At 41.7% G+C, this 21,634-nt stretch overlaps 1 protein-coding gene across 4 annotated transcripts in view; it reads left to right on the top strand.

Annotated features, from left to right (window-relative positions):
* CACNA1A (calcium voltage-gated channel subunit alpha1 A) overlaps window positions 1-21,634 on the top strand; it is a 599,049-nt gene that overhangs the window by 509,680 nt on the left and 67,735 nt on the right. The window contains exons 38-39 of one of the 4 annotated variants that reach the window (XM_060240686.1): window positions 2,560-2,687; window positions 6,594-6,690. In XM_060240686.1, coding sequence (XP_060096669.1) covers window positions 2,560-2,687; window positions 6,594-6,690 — 225 coding nt within the window. Of the gene's footprint in view, window positions 1-2,559; window positions 2,688-4,293; window positions 4,511-4,540; window positions 4,600-6,593; window positions 6,691-21,634 lie in introns of those variants that run through there. The other 3 variants (XM_060240688.1, XM_060240687.1, XM_060240689.1) reach the window with 3 other exon arrangements.

The following is a 21,634-nucleotide window of genomic DNA, read 5'->3' as shown; positions in this document are numbered from 1 at the left end:
TCCTTATGCACTTTCATTAGTATATAGAGAATTTTGTGATGCAATTTTTCAATTATCAATGTAATTAATGAAATCTGTTATTTATTTATAATTTGGAGGCTGGTTTTTGCTGAGGGTTATCCCTGCTTTCCTGCCCCCACCTGGGGACTGGCATCTCACAAGTTGCTGAACTTCCAACTTCTTCAAAGTAACACAGAGCAACCAAAGGTTCCAGTTCACCTTTTCTATGCAAACGACCTCTGAAAAGATTGTGCAACCAAAGGAGGGGCTGGGCTGCTTTCACAGCCACTGGGAGCAGCCATGTTGTTTTCCTGCTCCCCCCCGCCCCCATTCAGACTTAAAGACACAGACACACCATCCCAAGAGGAAGCATTTCAATCGGAGACTGAAGCCTCCGGAAGTGGAAAGTCACATGGTGGCTGTGGGGGCGGGGCTTCCCCCAATTGGCCAGCTGACTGGGAGCAGGAAGGAGCCTGGGAAAGCGGGAGAACCCCCGCTGGGACCTGGGGATTGGCAAGCCGAGGCTGTGAGGAGAACTACGGAGGCTTTGGGGCAGCGGCTGGGAAGTTTGTCAGCACCACCCTTTACCTCCTGCTCTCAGAGGCAGCCCTGCCCTCTGTTCTCTATACTTGGAGGCAGCTCAAGCTCAACACAAGCAGGATGGGCAGCGGAGGAGGGGAGATAAGGGAGCCCCTCTCATCAAGACAGATTAAAGGCCTGGGCAGGCCAGTTCCAGCCTGCAGGCTACTGTAGGTTTGACACCCCTGTTCCATATCATAGTTTTATTTATAGCGCAATACAGCTATTTATAGCACAATAGCTGTTACTCGGGTACTGCATGGGATCCACGTGTTTTTTTCCCTTGCTAGTACTGCCTTGGATTTTGGAACACCATTAATCCATATTTATTTTGTTCTTAATTAGTGTTTTAGAGGCTGAGTAATCTTTTCTGCACCAATTAAAGAACAAGTCTTTTTACAAAATTCAGGGTAGGGTAGTAAACACTAGCCAAATTAACCCGTCTTCCATAGCAATATTTTATTTTACGGACTGGCTGTCTTCATTTGATTATTTGTTTGTTTAATTCCACACAGTGTTTTTCCTCTTTCTGCCTACCCTGATTAACGGAGGGGGGAAGCAGCCAGGCCATTCCTCTTGCAGCTGCATTTCTGCAGCAACATCCCTTTTCTCATTCCTCTGATATTGCACTCGCAGGGTATCGCTGTTCTAGGACCAAGAATAAAATCTAGTTCACACTCATTCATACACACATGCACGTACATGGCTGTGCATGAACATATAACGTGGATAACCCCACATGCACTGAAAAGACTGTGTGTGGCCAATAGAACAGGTCTGCATCCATGTAAATTGTGTGAATGTGTTCTTCCTTTGCACATCGCAGGAATGGGCAGGCATGTCAGGCATCTCTTTGAACCTGGGGACAAATTGCTCCAGCATTGAGATACTAGTTTAGGTTTGCTGTTGTCGTTGGAATGCTATCACATCTCAGAAAATGCTACTAAACCCCCTTAGACATTTGCCATTTTGGCACAGGCCCGCCAAGTTTTTTTACTATGCAGGGCAGACTGGAATCCTTTCACCCCCACCATCACAGCTATGTTTTATTGAATGCTGAGTGACATAACAATAGTACATTAAATGTTGAGGCATTGATCAGGGCATGGTTTTTATTTTTCAATTTATTTTTCAGTTTATACCGGGCAGCCAGTAGGAATCAGAATTCTCTCTGCTGTGTCCCCTAGAACACAAGGAATATCACTCAGTAAGAAGCTCTGATAGCAAAGTGGTAGAATAAGGGCACCTTAGGAGGTTGCCCGCTCTGTTTCTATGGCTGGCCAGCCCTGCTTGTTGATGCCATTGGAGGATGGCTCTAACTTTGGTCATTGTTGCTTCCTCGTGCATCGGGAGTGCTAGGGGGAAAGGCGTACTAAAGCTCTGAACCAACACAATGCTTGCCTAGCATTTCTGCTGAGATAAAAGGCTGATGTGCCTTGTGCCATCACATCTCCTTCCCTCTTCCTACCAGTGCTTCTCAAAATATGATCGAGCAGATCTGCAAGAAGGGCCCACGGCTCTTAGGCATTCTACAGTATGCTGAAGGTGTCTGCAGATGCAGCAATACAAAAATGTTTAGATATAAGTAAGCAGTCGTGGCTCTGTGACAAAAATATGTCTACATTTGAGAAAGAGGGAGCGTATGCATGTAAAAGAAGCTTGTCCATGCTGGTTTCTAGTCTGAATCTCATGCCTGCACATCTGTAGTTTATGAATTGACCATCCATGGGCATTTATAACTATCCTTGCTAGGAGTGTGTAATGGGGTGCCCATATGTACACATGTATTATTTGTGCATACATGTGTGGGGAAGGTGTTTTTTACTAAGTTTGCCCTTCTCATTGACTTCCATGGGCTCAGGGCCCCTTTTGACACTTTTGCCTGCATTTATTTCTTGCTAAGATAGATCTCAGCATTCTCTCTGGCATCTCAGCTTACTCAGTGCCTGTGTCTGTCTCCCTGCTTCCTTGAAATTGCAGATGTTGAACCTTTTTGTGGCTGTCATCATGGATAACTTTGAGTACCTGACACGTGATTCTTCCATTCTGGGGCCTCATCACCTGGACGAGTATGTGCGCGTGTGGGCTGAGTATGACCCTTCTGCCTGGTAAGGACATGCCTCCCTGGCCCTTCCTGGTGCTGAATTTAGAGCTCTTGTCCCACCTGAAGGAAAAAGCTAGGGGTGTGCATTCAGCCATAGTCAAGTCAAAAAATAGTAAAATAAATACGTTATCGGTATTTTCCAGCTATTCTTTCAGCTAGATATAGATCTCAGTATCCAAAATAGCTAAGTCCCAAATATCCTGAAAATATTCAGAATTCTTTGGGACTGCCGGATAGGTGAAGTTAAAGAGTGTTTAAAGAGATTGTAGTCCCTTGAAACACCTTCCAGGTGATCTTGTGACTTAGAGATGGTGTTTAAAGGGATTGCAAGCCCTTTAAAAACCTTTGGAGTTTGCTAACAGGCTGCAAAAGGCATTTAAAGGGACCATGTTCCCTTCAAATGCCTTCCCTCCCCCTTCCATTGATACCAATGAAGGATGGGGGCACCTTCTTTGGAGGCCCATAAAATTGGACCCCCAGTGCAATATTTTTGAAACTCGGCGAGTTTTTTTGAGGAGTGGCACAAGCCGCTATGCTGAAATTTTTGCCTGAACCTCAAAACATAGACCTCCGGATACCCCTGGATTAATTTCACATTATATCCTATGGGGACCATTGACTATAATGATCTCCCTAGGATATAATGGAGCCAGAAAATTTGGGTTTTCCAAAAAGTCCTGAATCCAAATATGGATTTGGGAATATAAGAAAATATCAATATTTGGGGGGGTTCAGTATACCTGAACCTGAAAAAAAGCTGGAGGAAGTGATCCAAGATTGGACACAAGCCTTTTGGATAAGCAGGACCAGACTGAGGGAGGGTAAAAGAGGAAGCCTAGTAGCTGGGTAGGTCGTCTGAAACCTCTAATTTCTGGGTTCCACTCTTGTGTGAGGTAGTATGCAACAGTTTGAAAAGGACAGCACTGAAGTCCAGGACTCTTAAGTTTCTTTTGCTTGTTTTGCACCAAAGAGGCATGAGGCAGGAGCTTCATCTCTGGGTCCTTGTTCCACTTAGGGGAGGCAAACAATAATTTTGATCTAGAACAGGAAGGTGGGTAGGAGCTACAATTCCTTGCTTCTGTTCCGAAAATAAGAATGTTATCTAATGTGACAGAGCAGAGATACAAAGTTATTTGGCAGATGCAGCCTTTATTTTCTGTGATGAGAGAGGAAGGGAGGGGCTGAGGCTCAATGGTAGAGCATCTGTTTTCCATGTAGAAGCTCTCCAAGTTGAAGACCCAGTATCTCCAGTTAAAAGGATCGTGTGGTGGGAAAGACCTCGACCTGAGACATGGAGTGACATTGCCAGTCAGAGTAGATAGTGCTGACCTTGATAGACCAATGGTCTGACTCTGGAGAAGGCAGCTTCTTGAGTGTTCAAGAGACTCTAACTGACACAAAAACCAGAGCCACTGCCTCTGTTTGCATGCAGATCCATTGTGTGTCACCTTAGCTGAACTCCAGTCAGTGTGATCTGTGGCCACTGCCACTGTGTCATTCCCGTTATCATTCTTGTTGGCTACTTTTTGTGGGTCTCACTAGAAACAAATGCTTGGAAGGAGCAGGTGTGGTGTTTTAACACTGATTAACATTTCCTCTTTTAATTTTAGGTTTTTGCAGCTGGATTCTGGCAATGCCACATACACCCTCACATTATCCCATAAAATCAAAAGAGAGGACACACTGTACGTCCCCCAGGTGTCCAGTTGTGCCTCTTGACATTTTCCCGTCCTGCCTTGTGGGCTGCACTGGCCTGCAGTGGGCAAACTGAGTACTATATTTAGCAATATTTGAGCCAAACAATGATTGTGTCAAACCCCTGGCAACAACTGTGCTTTGTGTTTTGTGCCACATTAGTAACATCTGAACCAAATAGGAGTAATTGGGGGTTTGGCTTCGCAGCCTGGACAAAACCCACAGGTAGTACGTATTATGCAGCAGTAAGAGAAATACTTACAATAGCTCTGTTTGTAATAGGTGACGTGCTTCTAATACTTCAACCTGTGGAATTGTGTGTGTGTGTGCGTGCGCACGTGAAGTGCTAGGGCCTGGTCTTCTACTCTGCTATGTAATGCTGTTTTTGTAATTTTTTTTTTTTGGTTGTTGTGAGAGGCCAGGCACTCTGCTGCTGTAAGCAGATGCAGTCAGCAGGGTTGCAATCTCATGCACCTAGCGGAAGGTTCTCCCCAGAGTTCTCTTGGTATCTTTTACCATCCCTGTACCCTGTCCACTATGAATGCCCGTTGTGTCCAGGTTTAATGTGTTTGTTTACGCTGCCAGCCCTAACTGGCAAGCCCTGCCAAGCCCAGCTGAGGGAGTGTCCATAAGAAAGCCTGTGCTGAGCAGGGGCAGGAAATACAGGTCTTCCCCCTCCTGAGTACTGGTTTCTAGTGAATCTTATGACCCAACCACACTGAAAAGAAAGGAGAGGAAATATTGGTATAAATACCAGACATGGCACACAATGTGATTTACTTCTAAGGTTCTTCACAGAAGAAAAAAGAAGAAAAAAGCTAGAAATTCAAAACTAACATATGGATCTGGTCACAGCTGACTTTAAGATCTAAAATAAATCTCATAACCTGTCCAATTAGACATAGTTCCCCCCCCCCCCGCAACCTATTAATGTATATGACAGTTACCTTTCTTCCCACAGTGCTGATGGGGAAGCACTAGAGCTTCAATGAGGCCTAGTCTTTAGTGCTTCGAGAGGCCCCTTTCTGATTGCATCCGTTGGGAATTCACAGTTTCCTCCTATACCTGAGGGAGGTGGTGTATGGCCGGACTGAAGGTCTCCAGCCTGCAGCCCCGCTGTGTTTTGTGTTTACATGACAGTCTGTGTTTCTCTTGCCCTGTAGCATCTGCACTAACTCCCATGTATTCTTCTTGCAGTGGCCGAATTCATTATAAGGATATGTACAGTTTATTACGTGTAATATCTCCCCCCCTGGGCTTAGGCAAGAAATGCCCTCATAGGGTTGCTTGCAAGGTTTGACTTACACTAAAACCTGCTAGCATCAACGGAATGAATGTTGCTTATGGTTTCTTTAATATATATATTTCATATATATATATATCTGTACACATATCTATCTATATATTGCATTTTCAAGAGTAATTTAGTAATGTAATAAGCCAACAGAATGTGTGAAATGATGCTGCCACCTGGACCAGTAACGCATGGAGCATATCAGTTACCTTGAACCATCTCTGCTTGCTGTTAGCTGGAGCTAGGCCTGAAGGGTTCTATGAGTCTCTCTTTATGCACCTCCACCACCTTCTGCACATTAATTCTTCATTTGGGGAGGACAGAGACTACATTGACACCTCAGCCATTTCCCCCCCCTCCTCCCCCAGTCCTTTCCACCCTCCCTTTCCCTCCACCTTCTTTCTTTGCAGTCTGCCCTCCTCTCACATTGGCAAAGAGGGGCTCCTCATTCTCAGTCTTTCTATTCTCTCCTTCTTTCTATGGTTCTTCATTACTAAGGGGACTTGACTCTACACACTTGGCCCTATAACACTGAATGGGAAGGTGGTCTGCACGGTAACCTCAGACTGAGCAAAAACTAGATGGAGGCACAGGCTTATATCTGTCTCTGTTGTGATGTGAACACTTGCTCCAAACGTACAGAAATGTATGCTTAAGAATTTTGCTATATCATGGCCACAGTTTCAGGAATGATCCTTGTACTTCCAGTCACCCATGAAGATCAAGCATATTCAGACTCTTTACTGGCAAACAGCACAGTAATCTCTACATTTTTATCTTCCATTTTTTTTCCCTTTTCCACTTGATTTCCAATATTTTTTCTCTTCTTTGCATCTTTCTCTCTTTTCTATTTTTTCCGTGTATTTTTCCTTTTTTTCTTTTTTTTTCTTTTTGGTTATTTTTTTTTTTTTTTGCTCCCAGGGGCCGGATGACTTTCATGGACATGTATGAGATGCTGAGACATATGTCTCCACCCCTGGGGTTAGGGAAGAAATGCCCAGCCCGTGTGGCTTATAAGGTAGAATAATTTTTAAGAAATAAACAAGAAATATTTCAAGTTAGCTTCACTTTTATCCATTTTTTTCTAAGGAAAAAAACCTATAAATCTGTAATTTTTGTATATTTCTACCCTTCCTCCCAATCCAATCTCTTGAGCAGTAACAGTGTGTCCGTTCAGTACCGTTAGCGTTTCATGTTTCAGAGACTCCATTATGGTCAGTAAAGGTGGGGCTGGTAAGAAACTAATTCAAGGTGCATGTTCCTACTCAAAATCTCTTGTCCAAGTAGCACCAGCCCATACTTTTGCATCTAGCAAAAAAAACCCCACTGCTTTAAACTTTTTCTACTTCCCACTTTCATTGCCACCTTTTGGACAATCTACAGCTATAATTGCTCTGTAACTACCCAACCCATATGAATACCCCAGATGAAATGGAGCTGGAAGGGGAAGAGAGATCAGTGGTCCAAAACACATTAAATCTATAAGAATGTCGGATCAGGCCAGTATCTGCATATCTGAGACCAAAAATTCAAGACGATTCCAGTTAACATTCTGTACTCATCATCCATACACAAAGTCCACATCTTGCTGACAATAAAAGTAACTTGAGTTAAATATTTTCTAATGAATTGCAGGGCACAACAATGGGGGTCTAATTATATATTAAATGCAAGCTCGGCTTGCCCCAGGAATCACCTTAAGTATAGTATGTGCTGTGGGGTGCAAATCGGCTTCCAAATATACGTGTTCACTGATGACAACATAAGCTCCATCATTCCTCCCCTTCCACCCCAGGGGGGCTGAGCTGTTTGTCTTACTGAAGATTCCACATGTCTCCTGGGCAGACACATGGAACTGGCAGTAATACAAACATCATCCCCACCCCCCACCCCTGGCCCTTTTCTGCTAGTAAAAGTGGATGGGGTGGAAGGGAGGGATTGATGAAGCCTCTCCCACTAGCATGAACATGCTCAGGACTCAGTTTCCCTCCTCACACTATTTTTTAAGTGAGTGCCAGGTTCCATGTTGAACACAAACCCCAGCCGAACCCACATCTAATCAGACCCTGATGAACCTCTGCAGATCAGTTTGTCTCTCCCTAGGCAACCTTCCCCTTTGAAAGAGAACATTTCCTTCTATTGTGGAATGTCCATTAAAATCTAGTTGCTTTAGGGTAAAACTAGGTTACAATATACCAAGTGTAACATGTAGGCAAACACTGGAGTGGACATTAATGTTATTACCATTATTTGATAGTTTGTGATGCACTTGGGCTTGGGGTCATCATAGAACTTGTCCATGTAGCAACTGTCCACATGCACAGTAAATCAATGTATCACAAATCAGAAGTTTGCCTCACATTGTTTCGTTCAGAGCGAATCTCCCCATTCAGACAAAGTTCCTGCCATTTCTAGTTTCCCTGAATGCACTACATTTCTCTGTCAGCAGCTGAGACCAAAGGGCACATTGCTGCCTTCCTGGTTCAAAAAAATAAAAGGCATTCCATTTATTTCTAACCCCCATCCATTAAATAACGTGACATGGAGGGCAGCAGTGAACTGAATATGAAACCAGAAACTGGAGCGTCAACATCTGTGCCCTGATGTGCTCTGGGGAAGTCATCACTGAGGTCCAGAGTCTGCAGGCCAAAACTAGATCCAAACTGAAGTCCTGGAAGTTAGTCCTCGTGCAGTAGATAAATTCCAAATCAGATGCGTTCCCTTTTTACTCCACCTAAGACTTTCTTGGAAAATGGGCTTTTAAAATTTGCAATATGGTCATTTTCATTTAAGGTATGAGTGCCTGCTTTAGAATAGGAACATTTCTGGTATTTAAAAAAAGGAGGCTGGTGTGGGGCCCCCACCCCCACCCGCTTCCATAGCACTTTTTGAGCCTTCATCTATATGACCTGCACAATTCTGCTCTTCCAAGATTCCCCTAGTGGGTTTTTCAAGATCACTATCACCATTAGTAAGTTAAACCAACCCTTTTAAAAAAATTCTTCAACTACTGTGACTGGAGACATAACAAAGTAATTAAAGGAGGCAAGAAGTAACTTAAGAAGGCTATTATTTAAGGAAGTGTTCACTATAAGCAAATTAAAACTTCTGAAATTAAAAGTAACTGAATTTACTAAATGTATACATTCTAAGACAAGTCATGACATAGATTCATGGGTTTAGCAACAGGATTGTAAATGTTTTTGGTCACTTCAGGCTATATATATTTAGCTGTGCTAGGTTGTACAGATTTAGCACTAGAGCAGAAGCACCTCAAATAAGAAGACAGAGTTGCGTAGATTTTTTTTTACTATAGTCCCATAGTCCATCGTTTGGACTGTGCTACTCATGCCGATCCTGCTAGTTCACTAGTTTGCCGTCGGTGCTAGTAGATATTAGCATGGAAATTAGTATCACACATACATGACTTGCAAGTACTGGTGCGCTTTCCACTTGAGAAGTGCGGTATCTGCAGATTTCCATGTGGAACTGAAAATTAAAGAGAGGGACGCTAACTCGTGGATTACTTGACATCTGCCCAGAAACACTCACATGGGTTTAGTGATGGCCTATATCATTGTAAGCATAACCAGAGAGACCAAACTAGTACAAATGGGCTTGCGTAATGTGCTGTGTCCTGAGCTGTTTTAAAAGCCTATTTGCTATTAGCTTTATGCCAGATAGACAGTACGCACTGCCAGTACACTTGCCAGATTCAGGTGGGTAGCTGTGTTGGTCTGAAGCAGCAGGACACACTTTGAGTCCAGTGGCACCTTTAAGACCAACAAAGTTGCCCGTTTATCAAGCACTCTTCTCTGTTATACTCATACAGAGCAACAACTGGACGTACGCTCAAACAGAGCTCTTTCTGAATAAAAGCAGATTTGTTCTGTGCATGTAATGGCACCCACACCCCTGTAGTTGGCAGGTGATTTTGTTGCAAAATTGCTCTCTCATGCCCTTCTGGCTTTTATAAAACAATAAGGCAAAAAAATGTCCTCATGATTTATCTAATAGTTCTTTGGCCTCTTTGTGTAGTCCCCTATGTCCTTTCGGAACCCCTAAAGGCCGAGGAGGCTTCTGCCTTAATAGCAATGGAACTTCCTACCAAAGAACACAACATTAGGGATAGCAGTTCTCTACTTTCAACCAGAGACAAATTAAGATCAACTAACCTGTTTCTCTGCCCCTTCTCTCTGCTACTCCGTGCCCCTTTCTCTGTCAATGCAATTCTAACCTATCAAAAGCTTTCCTCTTTGCCCCTCCATATCTCCATACTCTAATCCTAATTCCCATGTACCTCACTAGCTAATCCATGACTTGCATTTTCTTTCTCTTTTTCCTCACTATGCTATTTATCATTCAGCATCCCAGAGTTTCCCCCTGTGATATTTTCCTTCATGTGTGTGTCTCCTCTGTTCTCTTTCCCTCAACTACTGGGTTTCTGCAAATGATTTATGGCACAGATATTGAAATGTTCTTTCTCACTGTAGTGACTGTTTGCATGTGGAGAGGTGGAGGGATCCAAATCCCTCAGCTGCTTGTCAGTGGGAGTGAAATCTGTGGTTTGGGGGTCCGCGCACTTTGATGCCACGTGTTATAGAAATGAGCATGCCATTGCCTGATGAAAGGAGTAGGGACGTGGTGTCCACTCAGTGAAGAGAAGTAAGGAAAGATTAAGCGCTTCCAAACACAATGCTGATTAGGAGGCAATACCTGTGACTGAAGTTCTTCAGACGAAAGATTCTCCTTGTTCCTTCATGTTTTTAAAATGCCCCATCTGTCTAGTTTCAGGGCCCAGATAACAGCAACACCCAGTAATTCAGAGGAGAGCCTAAGGACAAATTATGCATATGGTAAAATCACAGGGCTGAGAAATCGTCTGGTTCACACTGCTCTGTAATAAAGGAACAACATAGGAAGGGCACCGTTTCCTCACCATGCAAGTCCCATCACACCTGTTTTGTTTCTAATGCTTGCGTGGTTCTTCTCATATGATCCCAGCCTTCCCTCAGACAGAGTTCCTTTATTCCTCGGCAACCAGAGCAGGTGTCAGAGAAAAGTGAGAATTAATCCTCAGGTGCTTCTTGCTGCTGAACCAAATATAGCTGCCCTTTCAACTAATTAGTAGACCGTTACCTGCCCCTACATTGCTATTGTGGGAGGTATTGGGAGGAGGAACTTCGCACTTACACAATGGCTTGAAGTTTAAATATATGAAAAGGGAGGGAGGGCAGAAAGGGATGTTACAATATGTAGCAAAAAAAATCCTTCATACAAGTATACTTTCAGAAGCTTGGATTCCATGGAGTATTTCTGAGGATGGAAGTGGAAGAGTTTTTACCAAATCTCCATCCCTGCTGCAGACCTGGAATCCCTCTATACTGTTTCTGAAGTCTCCTTTCCTCCAGGAGCCTTTCACAGGGCAGTATGGGCTGCAGTGGGAGGGGGGAGGGAGGTGCCACACCAAGGATAAAAATACCATTTGTCTGCAAAAATCTCTAGTGGGGTCAAGCCTTTAGTACAAATAGAAGTAAATTGTTTTTGTTAATACAATTAAAGCAGAGTAACCTCTTTTTAAAAAGCCAGTGAGAAGGTAAATTTTCAAAGGAGGGTAAAGAAGCGTAACAAATGTAAGAAGGAACAGAATTCCAGACTCAGAAAAATGGGCAAGAAGAGGCGAAGCTGAGAAACAGGATAAAATCTGTAGTTTTAACAGAAGAATAATCACAAGAATTAACTGCATGATCTGGACTGTTGAAGATGGGAAATAAGGAATTTCAAGATCGCAGCCAAGTCTGAAGAACTGAGAAGCAGTAGTATACAGTGTATGTGAACAACTGGCAACATATACAGGTGATGATGACGTGAGGAGTTGTGACTGAAGTGATGACTCAACAAGATGACATGAACAACAGAGCTGAAAAAAAAATATCAATGTGAAGGGGAAAGCTGGGAGAAAAAAACTTATAGAAGTCAAGAGAAAATAAAAACCTAAAAGCAGAACCTCAGAGGTATCAACAGAAAATGAAGTTTTGTGATATAAGTGATATTAAAAAGAAAATTCTTTCTAAGCCCTGCGACTGCAATAAAAGAAGGAGGTTTAGATGTGAAGACAATGTTTAGCACTAATGCTAAACAGAACAGAAGGTGGAGGAACAGAAACATGAAGTTTAATGTGATCTGCATGAAGACCAAAATGTCTCATTGATAACAAAAAATTTCAAAAGCTGAAGTCATTGCAGCCAGCTCCACATACTGCTTTAAATAAATAAATAGAATAAAATAAATAAATAAAAGTTAAAAGTTTCATCAAGAAGATCCAGTCTTGATTAAACAAGGTAAAAACCAAAAAGTCTTCCCCTCATAATAAATTGAACCATCTAGCAGACATTACTTACTCTGTTATTCCAAAAGCTATGACTGCTACAGTGTCACACCAAAAACTTAACATAGATACAATAAAGCATAACGTAATCAGGTCCAATATGTATACAAATAAAGGAACCAAGGACCAACAAGATTTCTTCATCTCCCAGCCAACAGCTGTGCATCACTGCACAACATCCTCTCTAATTTTGGCAGCACATGCTGCAGAACGTGTCACCTTGCAGGTCTGGTCCAGAAAATGCTTGATTTTAGGTGTGTTTGAGAATGGAATTCACCTTAAGTCATCTTTGATAGAGCAGCTAAAAGTAACAGCGTTACAAATCTTCAGTGCTTTTGAGCTGCGGGAAGTTGAAGAAAGGACCTTCATAAGTACAACAACTGGATGCTCATGGGGCATGTGCTCATCCAGCACAAGTGCAGACAGAAGCAAGATTGTCAGTAAACACAGAACTCTCTCTCTCTCTCTCATTCTAATCATTTGTGTCAGTCATACAGAAACCTGACTATACTGAATATTAGCATATGTGTAGCAGATCTGATGGGGAAGGCAATGGCAAACCACCCTGTAAAAAAAAAAGTCTACCATGAAAACATTGTGATACGTCACCCCAGAGTCGGAATGACTGGTGCTTGCACAGGGGACTACCTTTACCTTTTTAGCATATCAGATAGACACACAAGATATAAGCAAACCAGTGAGACAACGATCAACACAGAATAAGTACATACCTTTTACAAAAATTAGATTTCTTCTTCCAGTTTTGTGGAGGCTACTAGCCATGATGACCAAAAGGAACTTCTACACTCGGGACAGTAAACCTCTGAATATCACGTAAAGCAGTAGCAGGCTATACAGAACTCGGGGCCAAGATTGTATTGAGGACAGGAGCAAAAAAGCAAGACTACTTAGTGCCATTTTAACTTTTTTGCAAGAGAGCTTCCTACCATAAGAAATAAAACAGGGGGCGTGGCGTCGCGGATTTAGGAGATAGACGCCTGAAAGCGAAGCTCCGCGTTTGCCTCCCGTAATCCTAACCCCCCAAAAGGCTCCGTGAAGAACTATTTTTCAAAAGGACCCACATCTAATGCCCTGAGAGCGGCATCCAATTCAGCTGACAAAATGGTGTCGGGAAGCAGGAAAACCGCATCGGATGAACTTGTTGCTTTTCGGTCAGAGGTAATGGAAGCTTTTAAACATTTGGAAACTAATATGACTGATAAAATATCTGCAATGATACAGCCACTTTCTGCCCAACTGGTAGCTTTTCAAGCTTCCCTAGAGAAAGTGGTGGAGGCGGCCGACTCTGCTTTTAATACAGCGAGCACGGCTCAAGACGACGCACAATATTTTTACAAGCGTGAAGAACGGACTACGGATAAAATCATCGAGCTTGAAAACCAATTAAAAGCAGGGAACGTTAAAATTCGCGGCCTCCCTGACAACTCAGCTTCTCCTAATGACTTGAAAGGGCTTATTAATGCACGGCTATCAAAAGAGCTGGGCTTCTCCAAGTTAGAACTGGGTACTTTAGAAGCTGCTTATAGAATCGGCCCCATGCGGAGGCAGAAAGCTTCAATGCCCAGAGACATTCTCGTTGACTTTTCGACGGTCTCCACTAAAGCCAAGCTTCTACGCAAAGCCCGCGCTTCCAGCTCATTTAAACTGGGAGATCAGGACGTCCAAATTTTGCAAGATTTGTCAGCTGAAACTCTGCAGAGATGTAAGACTATGAAACCAATTGTTGAGATTCTGAATAAGGAGAACATTCGGTATCGCTGGATTGCTTTTTATAAACTGCAAGTCATAATTCAAGATCAAACGTTTATGGCTTGGGATCTGGAACCGGGAATAGGCTTGCTACGTGACTTGAAACTCCACATTCCTGATGAACTGTTGGAAGCAGCCTCCCGGGAACACCCACTGTCTTCCAACTCTAGATGGCGACGTGTCCCTATGAATAGACCTATTCATCCTGCATCTCCTAGCTGTTGAACTATTGAATCTGTTTTCTTGTCAAATAAGACTCTTCCTCTTCAAATGTTATGCGACAGTACAGTTATGAATGTACTTTTGCTGGCTTGTTTGGGTATATATGTTCTGAGTTTGTTCTCTGGTTTGCTTAAACTGAGTGATTATGACAGCAAATTCTCTTGGTGTACCTTGTATGTTATGCCTTGTTGTGTATGTTGAGGCTAGAAATGTATGGCATTGACTATGTAATATAAGTCAAATGAATATGTAGTCTGATGCTGGAGGAATGACTGTTGGAGGTGTGGTTTTGAATGAGAAATGTATGATGTGGGGTGTGAAATGTATGATGTCGCCTGTGATATATTATTTTACCTGGAGATAAAATGAAATTTTGGATCGTTTATTCATTTATCTGATATGGCTGGTTGAGAGTGAGTGATTGGGACGCTGGTACTTTGATTTACTTCTGGAAGAATATGTGTCTGGATGTGTGTCGAACTCTCTTTTTTTTAACGTTTATGAAATCTTTGGAATGAATGTTATGTGGTGTGATAGAATGGTTAGAAGTTAATATATATATAATGAAATTTATGATTGTCTGATATGCATGCTAGAGAGAGAGAGTGTTTGGGATGCTGGTAATTTGCTTTAAACCTGGAAGAATAGGAGTTTGGATGTGTGATGAATTTTCTTTTCAGCTTGCATGAAATCTTTGGAAATTTTGAGGTGGGTGGGTATGGTTATGCCAATAAACTCAGTTGGGGTTAGAAATTTCTTGTGGAAATATATAGGCTTATTGAAACTCAGGTTGTTGTATGGATGTTTGTGACCAACTGTGTTAGCAACGGGAAGTTGGTTGTGTGGTTCTTGCTTCTTCATGTAAGGAAATGTTTTATAATTGGAAAAGGTTTTATATGAAAGGTCCACACAGCTAAAGGAAGGGGGGGTAGTTTAAAATTTATGTATATTTTTCTTTAAAATGTGTAAAAGCTGGGCTGTTAAAAATAACATCTGTATTAATTGTATATGGTGGTATGGGAGGGAGGGGAAATGGAGACTTGGTTTTTCTTATAGAACAGAAAAAATTAGAATCGTTAGAGGGCTCCAGGATTCAGAAACAAATAGCATTTGTCAAACAAAAGTACTGGTTCCGAACCCCTCAATCTCTCAAACTTCTTTCGTGGAAAGTAAAAAAGAGATTAACCCCGATGATGGTCCCCTCTACTCCGACTAAATCTGGCTCCTTGAAATATTCAGCTAAAGAGATCGTGGGTGTCTTTAAACAAAATTATTCTGTTTTATATTCATCTCGACATCCCTCACCTGACCTTATTTTTTAGATACTCGCTCCAATCTTAAACTGCTTTCTTCAGCAATTCGATCCTTCTTGGAGCAACCATTCATGGCACTTGAAATTCAAGAGACCATTAAATCATTAAAACCCAACAAATCGCCTGGCAGAGACGGATTTATTCCTGAGTTTTACAGTTTTTTAGCACTTTGTTGGTCCCTACTCTAGCTGATTTTTGTAATCAATTTGTAACTTCGAATAATTTTCCTGCCACTTGGTCTCAATTATAGTTCTCCCCAAGAAATTATAGTTCTCCCCAAGAAAGGCAAAGACTTGCTAGAACCTAGTTCCTATAGGCCTATTTCGCTTCTCAGCTGCGATTATAAAATCTTTACAGTGGCTATAGTTTCACGTCTTAATACCTTTAATGGGACTTATGTTCACCCAGACCAATCTGGGTTTATCCCGAACCGTGAACTAATTGATAATACCAGAAAGGTTCTCAATGTTATACAATATTGTAGGAAATTCATTGTAGACTCTTCTTTTATTTTATCAATTGATTTTGAGAAAGCCTTTGATTCTGTTGAAGTCCCTTACCTTATCACACTGTTGGAAAAGATGGAATTTGGTCCAGTATTTATCAAAATTATTCGCGCTTTATACCACTCCCCGTCTGCTATTATTCATGTCAATAATTTAGATTCAGAAGACTTTCAGTTATCCCGTGGCACCAGGCAAGGCTGTCCCCTTCCCCCCCTCCTTTTCGCTCTGGCAATTGAGCCTCTTGCCAATGCTCTCCGTAACACTCCTGAATTTGTGGGGGTACATATGAATAACCAGCAAATTAAACTTTCTTTGTTCGCAGATGACTTGACACTTTTTTGTAACCAATCCTGATTTTTCACTACCGGCTATAGCGAATTTACTATCTCTGTTTGCTTCTATTTCTGGGCTTAAATCTAATTCATCTAAATCCATTATATACCCCATGGTAATATCTAACACTTTTCGAGACTTTATTTATTCTAATGATCATTTTAAGAAGATTGATAAGTGTTGGACGTGTGTAGGGGTGAATATTCCCATAAACTTGAGTGATATTTTTAAAGTCAATCGCCATCTTTTAAATAATGATATAATTAGCTTGCAAAAGAATAGGAATTCTTCTTTTATTCCTTGGAATGAGAAAGTTCAGATTATTAAATCCTTCATTTTTCCGAAATTTTTATTCCTATCCTCATTCCTGATTACTTGTTTAAAGGGTGGAAGTGCTCCTTCCTTAAATACATTTGAAATGCAGGCATGCCCAGAATTGGTTATCCTACTCTTATTCGCCCTAAATCCTCAGGAGGCCTGGCTCTCCCTGATCTTCGTAAATATTATGAAGCAGCTCTTTTAGGTGGACTTATTAAATTTTATGACTCATCACAGCAAATGGATTGGAAAATCATAGAAAGTTCTTATCTTGGTTGTAGTTCATTTAATACTTTACTTTGGGAAATTCCAAGATGTAGGCCATCTGCTATAGCATCTGATTTCTTTCTTAAAGCTGTCTTTCAGATTTGGGACAAACTTTGTAGTCATCTAGCTCCTTCAATATCTCCTGTTTCTCACTTTCTAGGGCTTTGTTGGTTTCAACCAGGACATCCGTACAATTCTTACTATGATTGGAGGCATGTTTGCATCTGTAGTTTCAAAGACATTATGTCAAAAGGTACCCTGCTTGATAAACAGACTTTAGATAAAATGGCTGAGAAGTCATTATCTTGGTTCGAGTATCTGCAGGTGAAACACCTGCTAACATCTTTTTTCTAAAAATCATAATCTTGGGTGTGCTCTCACATTTTTTTGAACAATTGTTGTCTTCTCCATCCTCTAAATCTCGTGGACTGATTTCCTACATATATAAAGGATTGCTGGAGAAGGACAGTGAGGAACTTCTTTCTTATCTGAAGGCTTGGCAAAGGAATTGTTCTGTTAATTTAAGTGAGGCTGCTTGGCAATAAATTTGGACCTCACCTTCATACTCATCGACTGCATTGAACATTGAACTACAAACTCAAAAAATTCTGTTCCGGTGGTATTTGACACCCAAAAGGTTGCACTATATTTTGCCGCATACTTTTTCCTTATGCTGGAAGAATTGTGGGGGAGAGGGTTCGTTTATCCACTACTGGTGGTCCTGTCCAGTGGTAAAATCATTTTGGTCTCGAATTTTGGAAAGGATTAAGGAAATCACAGGTTACATTCTCCCTGTCAAAATGGAACTTATACTCTTAGATTATTGGGTTGGTATTTCCATCCCAACATCTAGTAAAGCCCTAATATCATTTCTGTTTGCTGCAGCCAAGATAGTTCTAGCTCAGTTCTGGAGATCTCCCAATTCCCCACCCTTTAAAGCTTGGTATGCAAAAATATGGGCGGTCTATGTAATGGACAAGGTCGCAGATAGCTTGAAATACCCTTCTGATTTGGATGGTGACGTGTCTCCAATGTATGCGGTTGCCTTTTCTTGAATATTCTTTTACCAATTCAGACCTTGCAAGGTCGCACATCTCCAGCAGATATTTTGATATTATTAATTTAATGTAATGAAACTGTGATTAGTATGTTTTCTTTTCTTGCTTATGCTGCCAGTTATGAAGTTGTACAGTTTGGTTGTGTTTTATAACTGGGTACGTATCTTCATGTAAGAGTCCTGCTTGTATGTTTAAGTAAGGACGCTGAAAATATGATCGATGATTATACTGTACCTGTTTATTCTGATCTTAATAAACTGTTTTAAACTTGGAAAAAAAAAAGATCACCTGTGCATCAGAACCAGGTAGGCACCTGCTTTCAAAGGCCAATTTTAACAGGATACTACAGGCACAGACTTGTTGTATATTGAGAATTCTTGATGATTTACCTGGCTCCATGAATGAGATTAATAGAACAATCTTATGTAAACTTACTTCAGTCTACATCCATTGAAAAAAAAAAAATTAGCGTGGAGTAATAGCATATACTTGCACTGTTAATGTACAAGATGATAAGGCTTGGTAGCTTTGGGCGACTGTCTTGGTTATCAAGACCCACACTTTTATTCCCAACTGTTCCATTTCCATATCTGTGCTTCAGGGACAAACCAGACATGACTGTGTACTTGTGGCTGCCAGGGGGACAATGCTGCCACCATTTTAAAGTATCACAAGGCCTGCAAGCATGGTAGACTGAGGCACTGTTGTCCCAACCCTGCAGCATATCAAGTCCCATAGTTGTTTTGGCACTTGGAAGGGTGCTAGAGAGGAAAACAAGTGATTCTGCAGGCGGCATTTTAAAATTACTTAAATGGCAGCAGTGTCCTCGTGTCTACCACGAGGATGGCATCACATCTAGTTTGGCCCTCAGTTTCCCAGTTCTTTTGAATCCTTTGGAAAAGAGTTTTGAGTAATATCTCACAATAACCTTCCTCCTTCACTTCCAGTGACATTCTCTGTTTATGCTTCCATGTTCTTCTCACCTGCTATCATTATCTACACATCTGTATGTTCATTTCTCCATGACATTGGTTGTTCAGATAATTGTGAGATATATTGAATCTGCAATTCCCTCACCTGTCTGTGGGGAAAGAGTGCCCTAACTGCCCCAATGAAGAATTGCTGTCTGTATCCATCCCACCCCCTTATCCTTTCTTCACTGTGGATATCCAAGAACATGTGGGCTCCTCGGAGGTAGTTCTGCTTCAGCCAAAAGGCTTACTTTTCTTACCAACTTGAACCTATATATAACCTGGCATTTTCATGTACACTAGCATGACTGAAATGATTTGGCCTTTTCATCTCCTTTAACTTTCTAGTCCATGTTTGCTCCATTGCAGGGATGAAAAACTTAAGCAGTGTCCCAAAAACAGTGCCCTGAAAATTTTGTGCTACTGCCTAGTGGGAGGGATTTCCACTAGGAAGTTCAAATTCAGCCAATAGAAACAAATTTTGTGACTACAACTATGCAAAACAAAATTAGGGTTTGTAGAATCTTTCGGGATCAAGTGCCGTGTTCTACTGGAGAAAGTTTTCTTCCAGACGTTTCGTTCTCAGCTGTGGAGAACATCCTCAGTGGCGTTGCAGCCGGAGCAGGCTCACTCAATGCACAGCAGCCAAGAAGGTCTGAGCGCCTGCTCTGGCTGCAACGCCACTGAGGATGTTCTCCGCAGCTGAGAACGAAACGTCTGGAAGGAAAACTTTCTCCAGTAGAACACGGCACTTGATCCCGAAAGATTCTACAAACCCTAATGATGTTACCAGCTGTGAAAACCTGAAATCTTTGACAAAACAAAATTATTTATATTTGTATAAATATTCATGTATCATGGAATTTTTGCCAAGTATTGAGGTATTTTAGATCAGTTCAATAAAAGCTCATAGCGGTCAGATAAGCAAAACAGAGGGTGAAGACTGGCACTGGTACAGTTCGGTGACGTATTGAAAGCCAAACATGTGGATGTGGGAAGATGGGCAGTGAGTCCCAAGCTTCTGCTAAGTGCTGAAATGTCCCTCTTGGAGAGAATAAAACAGATGGGCAGCAGCACCAAGGTGGAATGCTACCTGTGCCAATGTTGCTGTTCCTTGAGGGCACTGTGACGTTGCTATGAAGAGCAACCATGTTGATGGCCCCACCAACACAATCTCAGATATTAGAAGAAGTAGCCCTGCCATGGCAGTTCAGTAGGTAGGTAAATAATCCCACAGTGCTCTGGCAATGCTCAAATTAAGTCTCAGTTTTGCAGACTGAAGTTCTTCAAAGGTGGCTACTGAGTAGCATGACAGCTGCCTGATCACCTGAAGGGGCTTAACTACTGGATTCTGGTTGCAAACAAAATAGCAACTATTGCTAAATTGTTCATCTGCCAAAAGGTGTAAAGATCCCACCCATTAACATTTATCAGGAATTTCCAAATGTAGTACAAAGGAAGAGGAGGGTGCTGCTTCAAGATATTGCTACTTCATTTTGACTAGGAGTGCTTCACTCTTGGTATCCACACAAAACCCGATAGACAGCCAAAAAAAAAAAAAATCTTCTGACAAAGTGAACTGACTTCTATGACAGAACTGTGTTTGACATAATGGCTTGTTGATGGACAGTGTAGAAAAAAGAGAGTGGAAAGGAACAGACAGCATTCTTAGCAAATCGCCAAACAGGAGGGAATGCTGTTTAGATATATGTAAAATACTGGGGACATCTGTTAATTAGGCTCTTAAGACAATGGTTTCCAAGATTTACAGGTTTTCTGGGCATCAGATTCCTTCAGGGATCATCCTGCTGAATCATCACCTGTATGTGTGTCTTCCTCTTTCTGATTCTGTACCTCCTTCCCTTTTTAAACTCTCCTGTCTTTACCCCCTGTACACCTCTGTTCAGCGACATCCACTTAACAAACCCTAAAGACCCTGATTGTCTAACCCCCATTTCCATTGGTCCACAGCCTATCTCAGCTAATGCACTAGCTGGCCAAGCCCCACCCTGAGCATCTTGTGTGATCTCCAGCCCATGGCCTTGGCTCAGAGGAATGGCACATGGCCCATAGTCTGTCAATTTCATTTCTTTCTTTTCTACCCTAAGGATGCACCCACCCATTTTTGCACCAAGAGCCCACAATCCGGATCTCTCTCTTTAGAGCAATCTATACCAAAGCTATGAATGAGTCTCAATGTGTTATCTGTGGATGCCTTTGCACTGTGCTGTGATGCATGTTGCATGCTCATTTTGCATGACTCCAGTCTTGCACATTTTATGAAACCTGCTCTGTTGAATGGTTGCAATGCATTATCCTTTGATCCCTTCCCTTTTCCACGGCTACCTTTGCTATCTTTGAAAGCTGATGTTTTGTTTTGTTCTTTGTTTTATACTTCTTAATTTTACTATACAGACAAATAATGAGCTCCTTGGAAGAACTCTGTGAAAGTTAGGACCTTAAAAGGTATTCAGTTTGGAGTTTGGAGAGAACATTGGGTGAGGTCTAGTGGAGGAAGAGTACATGCTATCAGGACCCTTAAATTCTGTCAAATGGCCCTCCAAGGAATTAGCATAGTGATTAAAACTGGAACATTAATCTAATCCTGTTATAGATAGGATGTAGAATCTGCTGGATTAAGGCAGAAGTTTGGAAGCCAAGTCCTGGCTTCCTGTTCTGTTACAACATAAAGAGGCATTTAAAATACAATCATCTCCCACTAAAGTAATTGGCAAAACTCTAGTTTTAATCCAGATCAATTCTAATCAATGGAAGTAAATTCAATTTGTTTTGATGGGACAAACCTCCAAGCACAC

This window comes from Heteronotia binoei, chromosome 5, assembly GCF_032191835.1.
Source record: "Heteronotia binoei isolate CCM8104 ecotype False Entrance Well chromosome 5, APGP_CSIRO_Hbin_v1, whole genome shotgun sequence".
Taxonomy (NCBI): domain Eukaryota; kingdom Metazoa; phylum Chordata; class Lepidosauria; order Squamata; family Gekkonidae; genus Heteronotia; species Heteronotia binoei.
Note: the sequence above shows the minus strand (reverse complement) of the source record. Positions and strands in the feature narration are given on the sequence as shown.